This window comes from Aegilops tauschii, chromosome 2, assembly GCF_002575655.3.
Source record: "Aegilops tauschii subsp. strangulata cultivar AL8/78 chromosome 2, Aet v6.0, whole genome shotgun sequence".
Lineage (NCBI taxonomy): Eukaryota > Viridiplantae > Streptophyta > Magnoliopsida > Poales > Poaceae > Aegilops > Aegilops tauschii.
Genome location: NC_053036.3, coordinates 602,087,989 through 602,112,997, shown reverse-complemented (window position 1 = coordinate 602,112,997; position 25,009 = coordinate 602,087,989). Strand labels below are relative to the sequence as shown.

The 25,009-nt window shown below is 44.6% G+C and overlaps 2 protein-coding genes across 2 annotated transcripts; both read right to left on the bottom strand.

Moving 5' to 3' along the window:
• Positions 1-6,076: 6,076 nt before the first annotated feature.
• Positions 6,077-12,306, bottom strand: LOC109747074 (uncharacterized). The gene is made up of 8 exons (XM_020306162.4): positions 12,036-12,306; positions 10,673-10,846; positions 10,346-10,398; positions 9,882-9,935; positions 8,427-8,586; positions 8,256-8,324; positions 7,887-8,012; positions 6,077-7,264 (listed from the first exon to the last, which is right to left on the bottom strand). Exons 1-8 carry the CDS (start codon positions 12,192-12,194, stop codon positions 6,293-6,295), a joined length of 1,767 nt encoding a protein of 588 aa, XP_020161751.1. The 5' UTR covers positions 12,195-12,306; the 3' UTR covers positions 6,077-6,292.
• A 9,388-nt stretch (positions 12,307-21,694) lies between these two features.
• Positions 21,695-24,679, bottom strand: LOC109747067 (heat shock cognate 70 kDa protein-like). The gene is made up of 2 exons (XM_073509650.1): positions 24,607-24,679; positions 21,695-23,310 (listed from the first exon to the last, which is right to left on the bottom strand). Exons 1-2 carry the CDS (start codon positions 24,677-24,679, stop codon positions 21,695-21,697), a joined length of 1,689 nt encoding a protein of 562 aa, XP_073365751.1.
• Positions 24,680-25,009: the final 330 nt, after the last annotated feature.

The window sequence follows — 25,009 nt, the reverse complement described above, 5'->3', positions numbered from 1 at the left end:
CATACATACAGATGTATGTGGTCCGATGAATATTGAGGCTCGTAGCAGGTATCATTATTTTCTGACCTTCACAGATGATTTGAGCAGATATGGGTATATCTACTTAATGAAACAGAAATCTGAAAGATTTGAAAAGTTCATATAATTTCAGAGTGAAGTGGAAAATCATCGTAACAAGAAAATAAAGTTTCTACGATCTGATCGTGGAGAAGAGTATTTGAGTTACGAGTTTGGCCTTCAGTTAAAACAATGTGAAATAGTTTCACTACTCACGCCACCTGGAACACCACAGTGTAATGGTGTGTCCGAACATCGTAATCGTACTTTATTAGATATGGTGCGATATATGATGTCTCTTACCGATCTACCACTATCGTTTTGGGGTTATGCATTAGAGACAGCTGCATTCACGTTAAATAGGGTACCATCTAAATCCGTTGAGACGACATCTTATGAACTGTGGTTTGGCAAGAAACCAAAGTTGTCGTTTCTTAAAGTTTGGGGTTGCGATGCTTATGTGAAAAAGTTTCATCCTGATAAGCTCAAACCCAAATCGGAGAAATGTGTCTTCATAGGATACCCAAAGGAGACAGTTGGGTACACCTTCTATCACAGATCCGAAGGCAAGACATTCGTTGCTAAGAATGGATCCTTTCTAGAGAAGGAGTTTCTCTCGAAAGAAGTGAGTGGGAGGAAAGTAGAACTTGATGAGGTAATTGTACCTGCTCCCTTATTGGAAAGTAGTTCATCGCAGAAACCAGTTTCTGTGACGCCTATACCAATTAGTGAGGAAGTTAATGATGATGATCATGAAACTTCAGATCAAGTTATTACTGAACCTCGTAGGTCAACCAGAGTAAGATCCGCACCAGAGTGGTACGGTAATCCTGTTCTGGAGATTATGTTACTAGACCATGACGAACCTACGAACTATGAAGAAGCAATGGTGAGCCCAAATTCCGCAAAATGGCTTGAGGCCATGAAATCCGAGATGGGATCCATGTATGAGAACAAAGTATGGACTTTGGTTGACTTGCCCGATGATCGGCAAGCCATTGAAAATAAATGGATCTTCAAGAAGAAGACTGACGCTGACGGTAATGTTACTGTCTATAAAGCTCGACTTGTTGCGAAAGGTTTTCGACAAGTTCAAGGGATTGACTACGATGAGACCTTCTCACCCGTAGCGATGCTTAAGTTTGTCCGAATCATCTTAGCAATTGCCGCATTTTATGAAATCTGGCAAATGGATAAACAAAACTGCATTCCTTAATGGATTTATTAAAGAAGAGTTGTATATGATGCAACCAGAAGGTTTTGTCAATCCTAAAGGTGCTAACAAAATATGCAAGCTCCAGCGATCCATCTATGGACTGGTGCAAGCATCTCGGAGTTGGAATATACGCTTTGATAAGTTGATTAAAGGATATAGTTTTATACAGACTTGCGGTGAAGCCTGTATTTACAAGAAAGTGAGTGGGAGCACTACAGCATTTCTGATAAGTATATGTGAATGACATATTGTTGATCAGAAATAATGTAGAATTATTCTGCAAAGCATAAAGGAGTGTTTGAAAGGAGTTTTTCAAAGAAAGACCTCGGTGAAGCTGCTTACATATTGAGCATCAAGATCTATAGAGATAGATCAAGACGCTTGATAAGTTTTTTCAATGAGTACATACATTAACAAGATTTTGAAGTGGTTCAAAATGGAACAGTCAAAGAAAGAGTTTCTTGCCTGTGTTACATGGTGTGAAATTGAGTAAGACTCAAAGCCCGACCACGGCAGAAGATAGAAAAAGAATGAAAGTCATTCCCTATGCCTCGACCATAGGTTCTATAAAGTATGTCATGCTGTGTACTAGATCTATTGTATACCCTACACTGATTTTGGCAAGGGAGTACAATAGTGATCTAGGAGTAGATCACTGGACAGCGGTCAAAATTATCCTTAGTGGAATAAGGATATGTTTCTCGATTATGGAAGTGACAAAAGGTTCGTCGTAAAGGGTTACGTCGATGCAAGTTTTGACACTAATATAGATGACTCTAAGTCTCGGTCTAGATACATATTGAAAGTGGGAGCAATTAGCTAGAGTAGCTCCGTGCAGAGCATGGTAGACATAGAAATTTGCAAAATACTTACGGATCTGAATGTGACAGACCCGTTGACTAAAATTATCTCACAAGCAAAACATGATCACACCTTAGTACTCTTTGGGTGTTAATCACATAGCGTTGTGAACTAGATTACTGACTCTAGTAAACCCTTTGGGTGTTGGTCACATGACCATGTGAACTATGGGTGTTAATCACATGGTGATGTGAACTATTGATGTTAAATCACATGGCGATGTGAACTAGATTATTGACTCTAGTGCAAGTGGGAGACTGAAGGAAATATGCCCTAGAGGCAATAATAAAGTTATTATTTATTTCCTTATATCATGATAAATGTTTATTATTCATGCTAGAATTGTATTAACCGGAAACTTGATACATGCGTGAATACATAGACAAACAGAGTGTCACTAGTATGCCTCTACTTGACTAGCTCGTTGATCAAAGATGGTTATGTTTCCTAGCCATAGACATGAGTTGTCATTTGATTAACGGGATCACATCATTAGGAGAATGATGTGATTGACTTGACCCATTCCGTTAGCTTAGCACTCGATCGTTTAGTATGTTGCTGTTGCTTTCTTCATGACTTATACATGTTCCTATGACTATGAGATTATGCAACTCCCGTTTACCGGAGGAACACTTTGTGTGCTACCAAATGTCACAACGTAACTGGGTGATTATAAAGGTGCTCTACAGGTGTCTCCGAAGGTACTTGTTGGGTTGGCGTATTTCGAGATTAGGATTTGTCACTCCGATTGTCAGAGAGGTATCTCTGGGCCCACTCGGTAATGCACATCACTATAAGCCTTGCAAGCATTGCAACTAATGAGCTAGTTGCGGGATGATGTATTACGGAACGAGTAAAGAGACTTGCCGGTAACGAGATTGAACTAGGTATTGAGATACCGACGATCGAATCTCGGGCAAGTAACATACCGATGACAAAGGGAACAACGTATGTTGTTATGCGGTTTGACCGATAAAGATCTTCGTAGAATATGTGGGAGCCAATATGGGCATCCAGGTCCCGCTATTGGTTATTGACCGGAGACGTGTCTCGGTCATGTCTACATAGTTCTCGAACCCGTAGGGTCCGCACTTTTAACGTTACGACGACAGTTTTATTATGAGTTTATGAGTTTTGATGTACCGAAGGAGTTCATAGTCCCGGATGAGATCGGGGACATGACGAGGAGTCTCGAAATGGTCGAGACGTAAAGATCGATATATTGGACGACTATATTCGGACATCGAAAAGGTTCCGAGTGATTCGGGTATTTTTCGGAGTACCGGAGAGTTACGGGAATTCGTATTGGGCCTTAATGGGCCATACGGGAAAGGAGAGAAAGGCCCCAAAGGGTGGCCGCACCCCTCCCCATGGACTAGTCCGAATTGGACTAGGGAGGGGGGCGCCCCCTTCCTTCCTTCTCCTTCTCCCTTCCCTTCTCCTACTCCAACAAGGAAAGGAGGAGTCCTACTCCCGGTGGGAGTAGGACTCCCCCCTTGGCGCGCCCTCCTCCTAGGCCGGCCGCCTCCCCCTTGCTCCTTTATATACGGGGGCGGGGGGGGGGGGGCATCCCATAGACACAACAATTGATCATTGATCTCTTAGCCGTGTGCGGTGCCCCCCTCCATCATATTACACCTCGATAATATCGTAGCGGTGCTTAGGCGAAGCCCTGCGTCGGTAAAACATCATCATTGTCACCACGCCGTCGTGCTGACGAAACTCTCCCTCAACACTCGGCTGGATCGGAGTTCGAGGGACGTCATCGAGCTGAACGTGTGCTGAACTCGGTGGTGCCGTGCGTTCGGTACTTGATCGGTCGGATCGTGAAGACGTACGACTACATCAACCGCGTTGTGTTAACGCTTCCGCTTTTGGTCTACGAGGGTACGTGGACAACACTCTCCCCTCTCGTTGCTATGCATCACCATGATCTTGCGTGTGCGTAGGAAATTTTTGAAATTACTACGTTCCCCAACAGACACTGCCATCTTTGCTTCTCCAGATCGCTCCCAGCTTGATACTATCCTCAAGATTCTAGAGGTATTCGGCTCTATCTCCGGCCTCAAAATTTATCCAGCAAAATGCATCATCTATCCCATTCGCTGCCAGAAGGATACAATGCAGAACGGTCTTGCTGGGTTCGATGGAGCTGTTGGATCGTTCCCTTGCAAATATCTTAGGCTCCCCCTTTCGTTTAAGAAGCTGAGAATGATTGATTTGCAGCCACTCCTTGAAAAGGGTGCTGGGAGGTTAAGCATATGGAAGGGAAAGCTTCTGAACCGAAATGGCCGCCTTGACTTGATCAACACCGTCCTCACGGACACAATCACCTTTTTCCTAACTTTTTTTTGCACCGAATGGTTGGTTCACTAAGAAATTTGACAAGTTAAGGCGCAATTTCCTTTTGGAATGCTGATGAGGAGGCACGTGGCGGAAAATGTCTTGTTAATTGGAGAAGGATATGCGCGCCCAAGAGTGTGGGTGGCCTAGGCATCAAAGATATACATGCATTCGGATGGGCTCTTTGTCTTCGATGGCCGTGGTATGAATGGGGTGATGTGGATAGACCCTGGAAGGGGACTCCGGTGCCTTGCGAGCAGGCTGACATGAATCTTTTGCGGCATGTACTACCATTTATGTGGGTGATGGTCGAAACACAAGCTTTTGGAACCAAAGATGGTTGTAGGGGCATGGCCCCCAAAGAGATTGCTTCTGATCTGTTCAAGGTTGCCAGATCTAAGAGGCTATCTGTATGTGAAGCTTTGTCCAATGGCGCTTGGATGAGAGGGTTGAGGAATATAAACACCCTGATGTTAATGGACTCTTTCATTAACCTTTGGTGGATTTTGCAAGGAACCTCGTTGCAACCTTGGCCTGACTCAATTTGCTGGAACCTAACGGCAAATGGAGTGTACTCTGCAAAATCGGCCTATCACTTTCAGTTCCTAACTCGCATTCCACAGCCACATCTTCAGCGAGTTTGGAATATCAAAGCGGAGGGGAAGATCAAATTTTTTACATGGACTCTGCTTCAGAACAGATTATGGACGGCTGACGGACTCCGGGCTTGTAATTGGGATCACAATGATGCTTGCTCGTACTGTGACCAAACCTTAGAATCTGCCATGCACCTGATCCTTGATTGCCCTTTTGCGAAAGAGGTTTGACTTAAAGTTAGTGGCTCTTATCCTGCGGTTGCTCAGGCAGCCTTGGGTGCGACATCCATCCTGGATTGGTGGAGTAAAGTGAGAAGCCTGAAGAAGAAAGGCAATGCTACTGATGAATGCACAGCGGCAGTGTATATTGCATGGCACCTTTGGATTGAGAGAAACAACAGAGTTTTCAAGGCCTCGTTGAGCTCTACTTCTACTGTGCTACTTCTTGCAAGAGATGCGATCGGCCTCCTTAAGGAGGCAGGGGAGTAGTAGCCTGAGGGTGGCATGGCTGGATGCCTTTGGCTTCAGCCTATTTTTCCTTTTTCTTCCTTGCTATAATCATTTCCTGCTGCTGCTTCTGGCAGTCTTGTACAATTTTTCCCTCTAATATAATGAAAAGGCAGAGCTCTTGCCGTTCCGGTCAAAAAGACACCCCAAGTCCACTCCTGAATGATGAACAACATGGGCACATTGACATCCTTCCGGATCAAAAGGACGCCGCTCTGTCGGCAGGCGAAGTGGTTCCCCCAAGAATCTGAATGGACGTGTGGCAACCGGGAGCACCATGGGAGGATCACAACAAGCAGATCACATTTAGCTCCACAAGAGGTCTGTCGTCTCCATTGCACGACCATGAAGGGGACGCACACTTCAGAAAAAAAACGCGAACCAAATCGACACGGCGAGAAAGGTCGACACCGCCACATTATCGACCCTAAAGAACAAAGCCGCATAATATAATAGATAGGAGTAAACATATATACTGACAGATCAAGGCAAAATAGCATGGAGACCCTCTCCAACGGGGGTGGATCAATAAGATAGAATTAAATGTCATTATATTATTTATACAAAACAAAAGGAAATATGTTCGGGTGAAACACAAAATGCCACGTGATTATAGATTATATAATATATAGTTTTTTTAATTTGTAGCAACACATGCCGTCGTTGAACTTGTATATATAGGCAATAGCTTAAATTCAACACATAGTTGTGTCTATTCATAATGACCCTTTGGTGGAGGCGCCGAAGATGTCGTTGCGGCCGTTTTCATCCGCCACACAGTGGGTTTTTTCACGCCAAAGTCTTTGGTTGGAGTTGCCGATGGGGTCTCCACAGTTTGTTCACTCTTCTTGTGACTTGTGCCTTGTAATTTCCCCTTCATATTTTCAACTCCAACAATTTCCAATCCCTTATCCGGTAGAGTAGCTCGCTCCATCCCCTTTTTGTCCAAATCCATGTTTACGGCTAGAACACTTTGCAATTTCCTTTTACTATTATTAGCAAAGGTGGTAATCTCTTTATTTATCTTACTTAATTTTTGAATCTTGCCACTTAGTTTCACATTGTCATCCAGAATAGTTTTCATCTCCTTCTCTGTCTCCTTGGCTTGCTCCTCAGCCATTTTATTCTTCTCCTCTGACCCCTCCAGCTTACGGTACAAAACTATGTTTACACCTGCAACCTTTTCAGAAAAATATTTCAACTTCATAGCTTGGACCTCTACTACCTGGAGCTGATCCTTCAGCGTCCTGTTCTCAGCCACAACACCCTCCATTTCACTTTCTACCTCCTTGGCTTGGTCCTCGGCCTTTTTATGCTCATTTTCTAGAACCTCTATCTTATTGTGCAAATCCATGTTTACAGCTGCCACACTTCCTGAGAAGAAATCCAACTGTAAAATTCGATCCTCGGCCTCCTTTTTATTTCTTTCCGATTCCTGGAGCTGACCATTCAGCTTCATGTTGTCAGCCATAGCATTTCCCATTTCTTTTTCAGCCTTCTTAGCTCGCTCCTCGGCCTCCTTTTTATCTCTCTTTAACTCCTGGACCTGATCATGTAGTTTCATATTCTCAGACACAAAATTTTCCAGACTCCCTTTCCATTTCCTACCCAGATCCTCCATATCTTTCATTATCAACAATGGTAGACCTACACTGCTCTCATTGACCTGGTTCTGCGGTTCTACCTGCAAGAAATTTAATTAGGCGTAAAACAATCTGTTAGACTATCTACAAGTGCATTACGCACACATAGAAATGACGTACAATTTATTTATTTTTGAACTATGCACGAGGACTGTATGTGAATAGATAGAGAGAAACATAAAGTCAGATTACAAACGACCCGAGGAGAAATGACTCTCTGAAGACTACTGATCTAACTACAACCAAAGTAGAAGAGCAGTTGGACAGCAGAGCAGAAGTAGCATGTCATTGGCTAGAACCTAAATGTTCCCTACCTGGTTGTAATGACAGAGCATGCTGAAAAACCCTCCACTATCCAATACCCTACTTGTGACTAACTGAAAACCCGCCACTTATTCGCAAACTAGAAGTTGCTACCAGGGACTTTATGTTCGCCACATGGGTGGCGTTTTAGACATAGTCTCGATCCCTCCTGGTTATTTCAGGCATTTGTGCCTATATATGTTAACGTACTTATCACTTTGAAAGTACGAACAATCCTAAACTGTTGGACTGTGTGCATCTATCCAAAAAGCCAAAGAGCGCGCATCTGCGTGAAGCTCTTGGTAACCTCACGTCGAAACCATGCTCTTGGATCATTAAAGAACGGGAATTTTCGCTAACCTGAATGTCATCTGCATTCCCCTTCTTGTTGTCAATGCGTGGATTATCTCTCCTCCAAATCCATGGTTTTTGAGGTTTATCTAACGACCAAAGCCCTCGGCGTGCCTTTTTCGCCTCTCTCTGCCACTGAACAAAACAATTGATCAAAATGTGAGAGAGAACCTCATGCCATGTATAATTAAGGATGAGAAAATCACACATTATAGGCATTCGCCATGGAGTTTTGACCACTGATTAATAATAAACCGGCATCATATGCTAAGTTATGGGGTATCAAAAATGCTTGTAAGAATTATGTTGAAGATGCTAGAATGATTTTTTGGGTGGGGGGGGGGGGTATAAAAAATGGATTGAGATCAAATATCTTACTTTTGCAAATTCAGGACGTTTGTCGCACATTTTGTAGTGCCAGGCAAAGCCCCCTTTCAGCATTTGTTCCTGAAGAATTTAGACACAAACATCACAGAACTGCAGAAAAAAAAAGTGCAAGCTAGATCATATTTTCTTTTTTTCGATAAAAGATCATATCTTCTTTCTCACTTGGATAAAGACGCCGTCACAGTAGATGTCACCAAGAGATCGTCCATATTTGTCTGGCCCATACACAAGAATCGAAACACGCTTCCCCCCAATAAGCCTCACCAATTCATCCTTTGACTCCATGCCATATTCCATATCCAGCTCCGGTGCATCAATCCCCCTATTGATTCACACAAAGTAAACGCACTCTTCTCTTGAAGCCTATTGTAAAAGCCTATGGCACGACATATGATCATTAATTAATTCTCATAAGACAATACGTAGTAGTTACTATAAACTTTGACAAAATAGATAAAAAGTACGAGTTGTGACTTGAGCCAAATAATTTCAGTTATCGGTAGAGACAAGACCCTAGGTCTGCCCTGGTGGTCAAATCCGGCAACGACGATGTTTGTGCGGTGTTACTTTCAAGAAGGCATTGCTGGTGAAGGCATTGTTGCTAGCATCTTGGGGTGAAAACAGAGTATGTAGTCTTTGTTGACTGAGTCTGGCAGCGACGAGGCAAGTCTCGATGGAGTTGTTGCTTTATAAATAATATAAAACAACTTTTTATGGGTAGATATAGTCCTAAGGTCAAACACAAGTTAATCAATAAATATAATGTACTAATATGAGTTATTTTGGCCTTGATATTTGAACACTTTTGAAGATGAATTCTATATTATAGGTTTCAAACTATTATGTTATAATTTCTTAATAATTCAAATTTATATTAAACATCCTTTAAAAAATTGTAGCTACAACACTAAAACTGTCATTTAATGTAGAAATAGTACAACAACAACAACAACAACAACAACAACAACAACAACAACAAAGCCTTTAGTCCCAAACAAGTTGGGGTAGGCAATGAAATTTATTTTTTATTAAATATATGTTTCGTCGTTTGAAAAGAAGAATGCATTTACATAATTAAAAAATATATTTCATCGACTAAAATTGAAACTCCCAAGTACATGTCTACATTTGAAATTTCACAATCCATCAAACACATCTGTCAATTCAATAGACACAATCATCACTATTACAAACATGTACTCCCTCTGTAAAGAAATATAAGTAGTGATCTAAACGATCTTATATTTCTTTACAGGGAGTACTTAACAAATCCCCTCAAGGATGAGACACTATCGCAGATTGGGATGCTTCCAATATGAATCGGTGTGTCAGTGATAACATGTCAATAGTGACAAGTTGCAAGTGTCACCTGCCTATGATGTGTTTGTTGGGACCGCCAGGAAAAAAAAGCCAACTTACAGTGCTGGTGAATGGCTACAAATTTTGCATGCAAAGTCCATTTGGGCTCCATGAGTACTCAAAATGACCATGTGGACAACCGAAATAGGACTAGCTCTATACAATATGCTAGATGTTGTCATTTACAAGGCTAGCTAGTCAAGTACATTGAACTTTAAAAACAATACCATCCATGTAAAGAATTAACAGTATACATACTTCATTCTAATTTTGTATTTCGGTGGATCTCGGATGTCTGTATCACCTGCAATCCTGCTCACAGAAATACTGAATGAGACATGTTGCCATGACATTACAGGTTACAAGATGACGGAAAATATATCATTACAGCCCGTGTTTCGGTTAACGCAATTGAATTTAAATTTGAATTTAAATCCAAATTTTGCTCAGTTCAGTCAGATTTAGATGTTTTCACAAATTCACTAGATACATAGTATATTCACATATGCAACAGAATTAAGCATTGCGATTTAATTAGTTTTAGTGACACCAAATTCCCTAAAAAAATATTGTTTACTCTTATCAACAAATATTTCGCGTGCGCATATTGAAGTAGCTAGTTTTCCAGCGAGGCGGGGAGGAAATTAAAGCTAGGTCATATATTTGAAGTGAGGCAGGGACAGGAAACTAAATCTAGCCAGGTTGAGTTAATTTGCATATACCTCTCCTCATAAGCAGTGAAGCCATCACCGTCTCCAATGCACTTTCGGTTAACCTGTGCGCGTGTTTATCCATGCATGTAACAAATTAAGATCACTTTACTACTCCCTCCGTTTCCAAATATAAGTCTTTTTAGAGATTTCAACAAGTGACTACATACGTAGCAAAATGAGTGAATCTACACTTTAAAATATGTCTATATACATCCGTATGTTGTACTTTATTTGAAATGTCTAAAAAAACTTATATTTAGGAACAGAGGGAGTAGATGCTGGCGGTAACAAACTAAACTTAATCAGGGTTGTGAATGATGGATTATCGTATCTGACCCGTGACGTGTTGAGCACGGACTGCACACCCTCCGGCAGCGACTGTGGCGGCGGGCATGGATGAAGAGGATTACTGGGTTTAGGGATGTTCTGTTCGGTTGCAGGACCGGGGATATCTATCCTGCTGCTGGTGCCTCCATCTGTAGCAGTACTGTTTGTCTTGCAATTTTCCAACTGCAAGCATGCACAAATTAGACACAGATCAATCACAAAATTTATTGAAAAATACTACTACTAATTACATGTTCCCTAATAATTTCCATGTTGGTCAGAGAGAAAAAAATACAAGCCATCCATCTAGTGAGACCGAGTTATAATGGATTAGATTAAAGAAAAAAGAAATGGAGGTTCCATATTATATAGAAATATCCAAATTGATTCATATCACTAGCACATGTCACTCTTTACGAGACACTGCATCCGAGACACTTTGGGCTGTTGGAAATTATGTTGTCTTGGATGAGAGATTCCCCCAAGATGTAAGATATATCCTAGTGGTTGTGCCCCAACATACACTTTAGAAACTTCCCCAATAGTTGGTATGAAACAATCGTATGGGAGAAGCACCCCATCCGAGATGTTTCTTTTAGAATTACCCGCTTCTTGTGCGCACAACTGAGGCATATATTTTGTTTCAACTGTCAGGATGTGCTCACAGTACGTATTCCACTGCCCCGACAAGATACTATTTCAATTTTCAAGGTGATTTGAGGGTGAATTTTTTTGGGAGAGAAGCTAGATTTAGGAAAATGGTTATGAAAGTGTATCTCTTAAAACACCTAGTTGGGTTTTGGTGATTTATGACACAACCATTGAGAGGACTAATGTTTTATTTCAGGTTTTAGTCCTACTCCCCTAAAAAAAGGTTTCAGTCATATTGACTTTAAGTGGAATATGAGTGGTGGCCGGCCCCTACCTACAACTTTTCAAGTTGCCTACCTCGAGCTTTTAGCAGGTTTTTGGTGAATTCAAGATTCATGTTGAGTGTAGGAAAATCATACAATTAAGAGGGGAACAGGCAAAGGTATTCTTGTGTGAAATCGATGAAGGATACTAAACCCAAAGTCCTTCGAAAATCGACTTTAGCCACCTCAAAATTTTCAGAAGCGTAATATAGTCTAGTAATGATGCTCAACTTTTGACCACCTGAATTTCATCACAAAACCGACGTAATCTCAGCGTTACAAATCAACAAATTTCTTGTATTGTCATCTTCAATGCAGATAATGAAAGAGTTGTTTCATCCAAAAGAAGTTTGACCAGGAATTGGAATAGGTGCAACAGCGATAAACTTCACATGCAAAGAAAGCTGGCTTGCCGTGGCCGGAGCACAGGTATACGCACTAGGCAAGGACCCACGTACCATGGAGGTTGCCTCGAGGGCATGCCATCCGCCGAGAGGCTGCAGCTGGTCTTCCACAACGCCGGCCTGGAGCTCGAGAACGGAGACCACCTGTAGCTGCTGGTTGTCACCGCCGCCATGGTCATCTTTCTTGACGCCGGCCTGGTGTATGTTCCCCATGATCTAATATTAGTCAGGTATGGGTAGCTCCGCCCTCTATGCTTCTGCTTTGTTTTGTTTCGAGAATCCCGGCTACCTTAAATCTGTGTGCTACTTGGTGGGCAGGTGAAAGAGATCATATCGGAAGCAAGTAGTGGTTGGGTGGTGGGGTTGATGTCGCTAATATAAGAAAGCAAGTGGAAAGACTAGCATAGTGTAAAAGGAGCGGGCACATCCATTGCACCGAGCAAAAGCATGGTTGCATCTTCTGCTTTTTGATTGTTTTGCCTGTGGATATAGACACATCATGTACTATATATGTACGGGAGGGTATATATATGTTAGCCAATTCTTATCCTTCTTCTGTGTTGAGAACGGGTTTGTAAACCAAGGCCTTTTTGATTCGTGGAAACACTCACATGCATGTATACGATTCGTCGAAACATTCGCATGTTTGGGCTTTCAAACATGAAAGAAAATAAAAATTTCTATGAACAATCATTTCATGGAGGTACATCATTTCATTACGAGTTAATAATGTGAATGAAAGTCGATCGGATTCCTCACCCCAATCAGATGGATTGCTCTCTTTTGTTCGTACCTTTTGTTGCTTCGTTAGTAAGCAAGCCATGCATGTTCTTTTGTCACGTCAGCTAATCTACAAACTGGACAAACATCTACCGACTGATATCAGATCATGTGATCAAATCTAACTTATGATCTCTCTCAAAAACGAACAATCTAACGCATGATCAGACTCGTCTCTCCAGTCCAGACACACGTGCATCTCTCCAGCTCAAGGTGGAATCAAATATCCTTGATTTTAGTTGCTTATTGTGCAGCGCCGCACAATTGAAATCAAGTACTCCAGCGTGTCGTTTCTTCTCTCTTCCCTAAACTCTTTCTGAACCGCCCTATTTTTAACGACAGCCTGATTTACAGTTACTGCAAATAGACAACTCATAACAAAAACATGCAAATAGTCAGTCATCGATGTGTGCTTAATATATTGCAAAGAATCTGGACCACACTTTCAGAAGATGCAAACTTAGCGTGCGGCTTCGGAATCATTTTGCAGGAGTAAAATGCAGTAGCGGCTGCCCAATCCCTTCACAAAGATTGAAGTGCGCCAATACAATGGAAAATAGAAACTAAGGAATGTTAGTGGTGAATCTTCCAAAGTGGATGGCACCATGTGCAACAAACTTTAGCCCTTAGCCTTATCTTTAAAAAGAATTTTTAATATCTCCATCATAGTGCTTAAATGCATTTCCTAGACCATCACCTTTGCGATACAATGTTCCCGTAGGAATTTGCGGAAGTGGCCCTACTCTGTTGTGCATGGCCATATGTGGCATCATCCGTAAAACGGAGGATATTGTGTTTAGCCAATTTTTATTTTTTTTGAGATGGAACACTCCCGATTCCATAAATCACACCGGCTCAGCTACACTGCTGGCCATCCATGTCCCTGTTTTCTATTTTTGGCGCAAATTCAATTCATTTTCTGTTTTTTTAATGTTTTGCATTTTAAAATTCTATTAGCATTTTAATAAACTGTTTGTGACTTCAAAAAGAAAAACACATTTGTCAAAAATGTTCATAATACCAACAGTTTTTCAGATGCTATGATTCTTTTTCAGATTATTCAAATTGTGTCACATTTTTAAAATATGTTCTTCGAATTTCATAAAATGTTTCGTAAATAATGTTTTTTAAAAATGTTTTCAATTGTTGGTTGCGGAATCGATTGGGCCGGCCCACCAGACATGACGCGAGTTTTTTTTTTGCTTCACACGAGACATAAAAATTCATTCTTTCTTTTTCTTAACACGCGACGTAACCATTCCAAAACAAAACAAAAAACATGCCGTGGAGTCGAACTTGGGGCCTAGCATGGTTGACCTGCCGAAAGTATTTAAGCAGAAACCAAAGCGTCGAACTTTGAAAACTTTTATTAGGGGAAATCAAGTATTGAAAACGTATTTATTTCTGAAATCTTCAAATATTTCATAAAGTGCGAGAACTTTTTGAAATTTCCGAATAATTTTAAAAACCAACAACTTTGAAAAAGCCAACACCTTTTGAAACATAAACATTTTTTGAAACCTTAACACAAATTTAAAGTGCAAACACTTTTTAAAACATAAATTTTTTCTAAAACCTGAACAAAATTTTGAAGTGCGAACACTTGTTGACACATAAACATTTTCTGAGTTTGTGACATCTAGAATATACCACAAATTCTAACAAAATGTATGGGCCAATTCAAACAAATGTTTATACAATGTATAATAATATTCGTGTGATTAAAAAAAAGGTTTTGTACATTAAAAAATGTAACATTTCAAGAATGTTCACGAGTTTCAGAAAATGTGTTTGTGGCATTTTCAAAAAAATGTATGTAAAATGTACGGAAAATGTTTTTGTGTTGTACAAAAATGTGTCATAACCTTAACAGAATATACGTGACATGTAATAGAAAAAAGTGTATGCAAATTTTAAAATGTTGAACCATGTAAAGTGTTCATGTAGTTTTGTACAATGTGTATTGTCATTAAGAAAATGTAAAACATGTATTTCGAAAAATATTACCATGTATTCAAAAAAGTTTTGAAAACAATTAATTTCAAAATGTCCATAACATATTTGAAAATATCAAAAGTTTATCAAAAAATATTTATTGTCTGCGTTCAAAATGTACATTGGGTACTGAGAAAAATTAGACATGTGTAAAAATGAAAAAGCGTAAAAGAAAAAAAAGACTAGTGTGCGCGCACGAGCGACTGTGCTACTGGGCCGGCCCAATTCAGCAAATACCAGCCGAGTCCTCTCAAGGTTTAAAATAGACCGGAATTATAGAGTTCGGTGTGCTGATTTCAGGGATTGAGAGTTTTGGGTTTGATTTAGCTTTTGCCTACAAATTTAAGGTTTGTTTTGGACTTTTTTCTCGGGCAGGTCCTCCGACCAAATCTGCCAGCTCGCATCACAGCGTGCACCAAAGGCAGCTATGGAGTGTGCTAACTTATTACACGCCCTAGGGGCAAAAGAGAAAGAAACGCTAGTAAAGTTTAACCGGGCAAACTCCTGGATGTCTCTGAAGATCACTCCTTCAGCTACTCGATCAGGTGCCTTGCCCTGGATTGCATTAATGAGAACCTGGCCGTCAGATTCCACATCCACGTTTGTCGCGCTGAGGCGGAAGCATGTTTAGCCACTTTTGAAGAAACTCTCCTGGTTGGCAAGTAGGATCCCCAGGTTGAGAGGTACTCCCTTTGTTCATAAATATAAGATGTTCTAACTTTTTATTGAATCAGATGTATATAAACATGTTTTAGTGTGTTTGTTCACTCATTTCAGTCCATATGTAGTCCGTGTTAAATATCCAAATATCTTATATTTGTGAACGTAGTGAGTAGATCACGAAACCATATTTTCTCTTCTCCTGCAAAATTAAGCATCACGGCAGATTTAATCCATCAGTAACGTTAGCCACACAAACTTAGTGGAGTTCTCTCTAGGTTAAATGTGTTTGTCTTGCCTCTTCATCACCATAACCCACGATAAGAGCACTAAGGAGTAAGGAAGCAAAAGTGACCTTCGAGAAAGAAATGGCAGTGTGCCATGCATCTTGCTTGACGTCCTTGAATTTGAAATCCCACCTAGCGCTCCATGTTCTGCGTGATCAAACGTTTCCTTCCGCTCCCCGGCAGCACGTTTTTTTTTTAGAAATGGAGGAGGACCCCCGGCCTCTGCATCTGGACGATGCATGCAGCCACTTTATTAATTATTCACATAAGACTTTACAAAGTCATAAACAACAGTAAGTCGAAGCCACCGTCTAGGTAACAAAAGTGTCGCTACTCCTATCCAAATGATGAAGGGATGCTGATAGTCTGGGCCTAATACCAAACAGACCTTGCAGCCATACCTAACATCTAAGACCTGAGGTCCCAACCAGGACGCCTGCCGGGTATGGGCACCCACAAGTCCGGCGAGCTCCTCAACCAGGACGCCTGCCGGGTATGAGGCCGCCGCAGCCACCTGCCACCAATCCATCTTCAGAGCTGTACTGCTGCATGAACCTTGCCCGGTCTAACTGCCGCCGACGCCACCATGACGCCAGACAGCGTCGACCTCCTGCGCGAGTCCATCAACGCACATCAGACGCCTAATCTCCAGAGTGCCGTGCCATCGAGATCCGACACCATCAATGTGTGTGATGAAGCACCGCTCCTCCTCTTGTTACCTCCAGCCATCACTTGCTCCAAAACGATGCCCCGTGAGGGAAAGCGCTACTAAGAACGCCATCATCGTCCGATCCGGGAGACCCAGATCTAGGGTTTCCCCCGGAGCAGCCCGAGCCTGATGAAGCAAACTGCAACGACGATGCCTCGACAAGGTAACGACATCTAAGATGCCGCCATCGTCCGCCATGACCGTAGTCGACGCGATTTTCATGGGCAGTTGCTCCACCAGACGTGCGCCGCCAGCGTCGCTGATCCCTTCAACCGGGGTAAGCTCCAAAACGATGCCCTGAAGAGGGGTTACGACACAAAAGCACCGCCATCGCTCGATCCCAAGGAGATCTAGGGTTTCCCCCGGAGTTGCCCGTGCTGTCAAGGACCAGACAAGGGAAGAATCTCTGCGGATCCGCCCAGCTGCCGACGAGCCGCACCCACCACCGCGCCGACGGCAATCCAGTGACCAAGGCCCACTGGACCCAGATCCGGCCGTGCCGCCGCGAACCCATCTGGTCACGCCGCCGCCGTCCCTGGCGACCGCGACGCACCAGACCATGAAGCCGCCTGTCGCGGGGGAAGAGAACCGCCGAAGCGCCGCCACCACCCGCCGTGGCGTCCGTCCCAGCGCCACGCTCCGACCCGGGGGCACCAGCCCCACGAGCGGGAGGACCACGAGTCCCCGCCGCCGCCGGCAACGGCAAGGCTTCGCCTGGCCGTGCCCTTGGGCGGCGGCGAGGGAGGAGGAGGAGGAGATGTGGAGACCGGTGGCGATGGGATCTAGGAGCCACCCGGCCGCCACGCGGGGGGCGACGCGGGCGGCACGCGATGGCTGTTTCCTTTCCTTCTTGCTGTTGAGTATAACCTCTCCTCTTTAAAAATGGGAGAGATTTTCACTTCCCGGCCTCTGCACCAACTAAGGATGCATACGGACATTTTAGTATGAGTACCAAGATAAACATGGTCCTCATAATTTTTTTTGAATGAGTATCAAGATATTTCTTGATGAGTGGTTCCACCACACATCAAGCTTGATCCTCAATAAACGGGAGAAAACCCCTGTGCATCACCTATCAATTCTAGGAATTGAACTCGAGTAGTTGGGCTGCACAACCACATACCTAACCACTGAGCCAAGGCTCTCTCTGCTAAAAATGGGAGAGATTTTCACTTCCCGGCCTCTACACCAACTAAGGATCCATACGGCCATTTTAGTATGAGTACCAAGATAAACATGGTCCTCATATTTTTTTTTTGAATGAGTATCAAGATATTTCTTGATGAGTGGTTCCACCACACATCAAGCTTGATCCTCAATAAACGGGAGAAAACCCCTGTGCATCACCTGTCAATTCTGGGAATTGAACTCGGGTCGTTGGGCTGCACAACCGCATACCTAACCACTGAGCCAAGGCTCTCTCTGCAAACCCAAACCGAAAATAATTGTGACACGACCGAAATTAAAATAGAGATCACATGCAACCCAAACCGCTCCAGGCTTCAGGAATGTATGCAGGTGACACAATATGTGCGGTTGTTGAATCTATACATCTATTTTTTGACTGCATTGTTGCCGCGAAGACAGCGTTGGCAAAATGCCCTCATTCGCATCCAAGGTTGTCGAGGTCGATGGGTTCTCCCGCCGGGCCAAGGGATAGTTTGAACGAACTTGCGGCTGCGACGTGCAGCTGCCAACATGGAGACGTAAGGTGTGACCGTAGGGCCCATTGTGCCATGTTCGCACTAGGGCCTCCGAGATGCTAGGGCTGGCCTTAGGATGTTACAAATCTTACTTCCTTGCCAAAAAAACAAATCTTACTTTCTTGTCTACTAGTGTTGAGTTTCCATATTTCCATGTTTCCTACATTCTTGCTTGTTGTACTGCATTCAACAAACAAGCATTCTTAGTTCTAATGCCTTGCTTCCACACAATTATTTTCATCAGATAGCAAGTGCAGTTGTTCATTACATCTAATCCATTTTTTCAGATTTGCTAACATATTACATATGTTCTCAGGTAACAAGCACGGGAACCAGTGTATTCTCAAGAGCCGATATGTAGCTGATCGGTTAAACGATATTGTCTTAGGTCTTCCCGACATGTGGAAAAAACTCATTTGTGGAAAGCACTTGGGTAATCCATAGCTACATGTACGTCGCCACCGTTCCCTCCGCCGCCGGTTCGATAAGGCAGCATGTCGGCAACCTTCCCATATTTGATCGTCACGACGCATGTGATCCACTCTCTCGAAGCATCTAGCAGAGAGTTTTGAAGCAATGTTTATACAATCCAAAGCAACTAATATATATATACTGCATATACGTTGGTCTGCCATCGCAGAAAATATTGAGATATGGCAAAGCTTGTGTAACCAAAGCATTGAATGATAAGCAATGAATCTTTACTAATTTCTGTATGAAGCAAATTAAATGACACATCGGATGATAAGCAATGAAGCTCTATTACGTTTTGTGGAAAATATTCAGTATGAAGCACCGACGTGAAGAAGTGTTTCATTGACACTGAAAAATGTTTCCATTACAAAACATAAGTATGCGCCCGTTGGTTGAAAAAATGTTTGCACCAATAACTTCCATGGAATGTGACAAATGTTGGGCTATGGAATAGAATCAATCATGGGGTAATTTGGTCGAATAAATGTTTGCATCGATAGCTACATAAATTGTTTTCATCTCATGAGAAAATGCTTCCATTGCAATTGAAAAAAGAAAAGAAAAGAAAATGCTTCCATTGCCATATGTGTTACGGAATAGAAACAATCAGGAAGATTTTGGAGATTCATCACCTACAGTAGAAGCATCATCTACGGGGGTTATACCTTAGAATTTAGTGGTTCTGTTTCCTAAAAGATCAGATGTAGTGATTCTCACAAGTAATGCTTCCATCATCGTTGGTGCTTGAGTTATTTACCCAAAACCAGCACAGTTGAGGCTAGGGTAACAACTTAGTACCACATTTGAGTCAGGGCACAAGAAACCACCAATTTTGTGCCTAACCAATAACGTGGAGCACTGATTATCTGATTTGCTCACGAAAACAGTAAAACCGACATGTGGGCCCCATCTGTTGGGCTGATGTGGCATGCTTGTGTGGAAATTTTGCTGAGTTGGATGGGGTCCCACCTGTCAGCCTCTGTCTTCTTCCTCTCTCTCCATCCAATCAACCAACCCCGACCACAACCTTATCCGCAAGGCCGCCGGAGCCCAACCCCAGCAAGCCACCCCACCAGCAGCGAGCCGCCGGCCCCAGCCACCTAGCATCCATTGTCGACGGGCCAGAAGCATCGGGCCGCTCCCGAGGCGTCTCCTGCGCGGGACCTCCTCCTCGTGCTTGGACTAATGGAGGCGGAAGCGGTTGTAGCGTCGGTCCCGATGGACGCCACGGTGGAGCACGCGCTGGCGGCGCTCGAGCTGCTCTACGCGGCGGCTGGCGGCGCTCGAGCTGCTCTACGCGGCGGCTGGCGGCACCACGGCGGTGCGCAGGGAGGCCCTGGCCTCACCTGTGTTGGGGCGCCATGGAGGGCATGTCCGGCTGCGGTCGCGAGTCCGCCATCGGCGTCCTGTGCGCCTAGGGATGGCAATGGGTAGGGTATGGGCGGGTACAACCTCCTTTTACCCAGACCCATACCCATAGAAACTTTCTATACCCACCCACTTCAATACCCATGGGTACAAACTGACACCCATGCCCATACCCATCGGGTATCCTATACCCAATGGGTATCCATTGGGTACAATATATAGCATTCAAATTCTTAAGAGGTAGAAAAATGAGTTCAAAATTCAAGTGATCATGGTAGAGTAGTATAGCACGTATGTGGCCTCCTCCATTGGGTGGCCTCTTGGAGGCATCAGGGGAGTATGAGCAGCGGTTGGTGGAAGACCGACGTAGTGGAAGGCGGTGGTGGGAATTGGGGATCGCTGGATCGAGTGTTCGACAAGAGTCTGGTAGCGAAGAGTCAATATTTCATCTTTTTGAGGAGTTACATAGGACGTATGAGGAGTGGCGAGCAGATGATTATGAGCCTATGAGCTATGACTTGTTTAAGGAATATGAGCTTTAGGGTTGGACCATATGAGTTGGATGTTAACCCCACATGTTATAGGAGTTATTTTCATTTATTAATTTTTTCTGGGTATCCATTGGGTTACCCATGGTCACAATTTCTTACCCATGTCCTACCCACATATTTTGCGGGTATGGGTACCCATTACCTGTGGGTAGAAAATCTCTTCAAGTCTTGCCCATACCCATTATTTTCGGGTAGGGTACCCGCGGGTACCCATACCCATGGGCAAAACTGCCATCCCTACGTGCGCCCGAGCCCACCATCGCCTTCACGTCACAGAAGACCACCATGGGCGCCGCCGAAGCTTCTCCTTGTCACGACTGCATCAGCCGGCTCCCAGGTGAGCCGTCGCGCGGCCTCGCCTGGTCGCGGCGCCGCCGGAGCTTCTCCTTGTCGTGACTGCATAAGCCGGCTCCCCGGTGAGCTGCCGCACGGCCTTGCTTCCTGGTAGTGGAGCCGCTTACAGAGACGCCCATAGCCTGTTTGTTGTAATGCCCATGAGAAAAATGGAAAAAGAAAAAGTGAAAAAGATAAACACTCGAGTCATTGACAGGTGGGACCTCATCCAACTCAGCAAAATTGTCCACACAAGCATGCCACATCAGCCCGACAGATGGGGCCCACATATCGGTTTCACTGTTTTCGGGAGCAAATCAGACAATCAGCGCTCCGCGTTATTGGTTAGGCACAAAGTTGGTGGTTTCTTGTGCCCTGGCTCAAATGTGGTACTAAGTTGTTACCCTAACCCCAACTGTGATGGTTTTGGGTAAATAACTCTTGATGCTTGAACCTGGTAACCTAGCGTGCTTTAAGAAAGCATGCAACAAGGAAGCAACGTCTTAGGGAAAAAGAAACAGATGGAGAGAGATAATAACCCGAGCGTGGGTTACCGGAGCAGTTAGGAAGCATTCAATTAGCGGCTACAACTAATCACAGGCGGGGCCTACATTAGTAGATCCAACATACATCCTGCTTCTAATCCAAATATCCAATGGCTAATGACTAGTCTGATAGAATGTAAAAACATCAGTATTCTGATGCCCATGAAAATAGTACGCATAAGACTGATATATAGACGATTACTCAATGTCAGTACTAGTACTAACTGCTAAGCATGCATTAGTAAAGGCAGTAGGATTGCAGAACACATTGCCTTCCTCTTTCATGTAATTAGTTTAAGAGAAGGGCATTATGGGCCTCCGGCTTCCTCCTTTATTTGCTTCCTCTGCTTCTTTGCATGCTGCACCGTCCGCTCAAACTCCTCCTTGCTCAGCCAACCCTCATCGTCTTCCATCTTTATTTTCTTCACTTGCATCTTGCTATTCGGCACTATCCTCTCAAAATCAGCCTTGCTCAGCCAGCCCTCCTCGTCTTCCTTCTTCATTTTCATTATCCTCTTCCTGTCCTCGGACCTGTACTTCTCGGCGTCCTTCACCATGCGTTCGATCTCCTCCTTGCTCAGCCCGCCCTTGTTGGTCGTGATGTTGATGCTCTTCTTGCTCCCGGTCGTCATGTCCACCGCCGTCACCTTCAGGATGCCGTTCGCTTCGACTTCCATGGTTTCAATGATCTTCGGCACGCCCCTTGGCGCTGGGACGAGGCCCTCGAGCATGAACTCCCCCAGAAGCTTGTTGTCCTTGGTCCATGCCCCTTCACCCTCATACACCTTGATGCGCACGCTCTTCTGGTTGTCGAATTCAGTCGTGTACCGCCCCTCCCTCTTAACAGGGATGGTGGTGTTCCGGGGAACCAGCACGTTCATGAAACCAGGTATATGGGGCTGCACTCGCGAGTCATATATCTCGACCCCGAGCGAGAGTGGAGTGACGTCCAGCAGGAGGAAGTCCTGCCCCTTGCGGTCGCACTCGCCACTGAGGACGGCGGCACCGTAGGCGACGGCCTCATCGGGGTTGATGCTCTTGCAGAGCGTCTTCCCATCAAAGAAATCCTGGAGCAGCTGCTGCACCTTGGGGATCCGGGTGGAGCCGCCCACGAGCACAACGTCATGGATCTGAGACTTGTCCATCTTGGCATCGCTGAGGCATTTCTCGACGTGCTCGATGCACTTGCGGAAGAGGTCCATGTTGAGCTCCTCGAAACGGGCACGAGTGATCCTCCCATAGTAGTCAATGCTGTCGTGCAGCTTGTCGATCTCGAATTTCGCCTCCACCGTGGAGGACAGCATCCTCTTGGCCCTCTCGCAGGCCGTCCTCAGCCGCATGAGCGCCCTCGGGCTGCCTCTGATGTCACTCTTGTGTTTCTTGAGGAAATCTTGCACAAAGTGTTCCACCATCCGGTTGTTGAGATCCTGCCCGCCCAGGTGGGTGTCACCAGACGTGGCCTTGACCGTGAAGACACCATTTTGTACACTGATAATGGAGACATCCATAGTACCGCCGCCGAGATCAAAGATGAGTACCGTCTTCGCTTCACCGCTGCCGGGCATCTTGTCAAGGCCGTAGGCAATAGCTGCTGCGGAGGGTTCGTTGATGATGCGCAGGACGTTGAGGCCAGCAATCGCACCGGCATCAATGGTGGCCTGGCGCTGGGAGTCGTTGAAGTAAACCGGGACAGTGATGACGACGTTCTTCACCGACATGCCGAGGTAGGCCTCGGCAGTCTCCTTCATCTTAACAAGTATCATGGAGGAGATCTCTTCTGCCGTGAAATGCTTCTCCTCACCCCCGTACTGAACCGCCATCATCGGTCGGTCAGCAGGGCCTGGAATGACTTTGAAAGGCCATAGCTTGATATTTCCTTGCACAGACGCGTCGTTGAATCGCCGGCCAATCAGTCGCTTCGCATCTGAAAGAAAATCATAGTGGTTTGTTTCAGATGTGCAGATTTGCAAAACAAGAGGAATTCCGTGTAAACAAATTATATATCTTAATTTGCATAAGGCGGTAGTTATGTAATATTATAGTATCTTAAAACTACAGCTTGCAATGCGTTTACATAAATCTCATGTGTAATTAAACTTGCAGCTGTAAGTTTCCATAAAGATTTCAACACACAAAATGGAGTGACGTAGTACCACTGAATCTGATAAGCCAATCGATCTCAGTGTTTGCTCGTACAAACCCTATGAGTGTCCCTGGATACATCTGCATTATTATTATTTTGCCAAGGAGTCATTTTGTGTAGTGTGATTGAAAAGGCATCATCATATCATCCCTGTATATATTCAGTTTGTAATGAAAGATTGCAATTATCATATCATATCTATGTATCTTAGATGTATTTATTTACTAGCTAGTGGCCTAATAGAGGTTCTCGTACTAATGATCACAAATACGAAATCTGGGTCATGTAATGTTCACCCTTCAGCTGAGAATTTGAAATATCAGGCTGCGGGGAACTGAACACAAACTAACACTCGTGATCGAGCTGACAAACTACCGCAGCAAAATCAAGCAGACCAGCAGGTCGACATCAGATCTAGTTTTTTTTTTTTACCGAAGACGCTGTTGACGGGGTTCCTTGCGGCTTGGTTGAGAGCCGCGTCGCCGATGAGCCGCCAGGCGTCGGTGAAGGCGACGCAGGACGGCGTGGTGAGGTTCCCCTGGTCGTTCGGGACGACCTCGACGCGGTTGTGGGACGGCCGCCACACGGCCACGCACGAGTAGGTCGTGCCGAGGTCGACGCCGATCGCCGGCCCGTCGCCTCCCATCTCCGCGGGGGTGAGGTGAAGGCGCGCGGCGGCTTGATGGAGGAGGTTGAGGTGTTTGAATTTAGGAAGGGGTTTTAGGATTTAGGGTTTAGGCGGCGATGCCTCCGCGATGCGTAGGTACTGAGGAGGGAAGATGGGAAGGCCAAAAAGGTTATACGGCCACGATGCCACGAAGCGAAGGAACGATATCCTTGTACGCGTACAGGGAAGTACTGCAGCGGGAATGGGCTATCGGGAGGGAGGATCCACTCGGAGATTTATTCGAGGATTGGTTCTTGAAAATTCTGTGGAACTGACGTTCGCCACGGGCTGATTTGGCGCGGCGATATGTGGCCCGTTGGATGAAGCGCGCTAATCTTGACGCATTGACATGTCGCCGCGTCAGCTCTTGTAACCGTTCGCTCTTCATGGTGACCGCGCGACCGAGCTACCATAACCCCCTGTCTTGAGCCCACTCCTCTCACTCTCCGCATGCTCCTGCGATTTCGTGTGGCGGCTCTCCATCTCCCCGAAGATTCACGCATCGTCGATTGCTTGCATCGTACTCGTCATTTCTTCACGCCATGGCTCAAGCCTTCGAGATATGTGCCCACCACCCTTCTGATTGCTTTGCGGACTTGGGCTAGGGATTTGGGGGAGTAAGTGATTTTCTTGGGGTGCAGCGTTAGTTTTCGTGTTGGGGTTAGGAACGGGCAATGTATTCCGTCTTGGTCGGCGTCATTGAGTTGCCGCTAGGGCTTGTCGGGGTTGGCGGTCTCGCGATTGGGTGAAGCGGCGGCGGTTGCATTTTTCGTGGTGACGTGATTGTGTGGTCCGGACGCGGCGGCGGCGCGG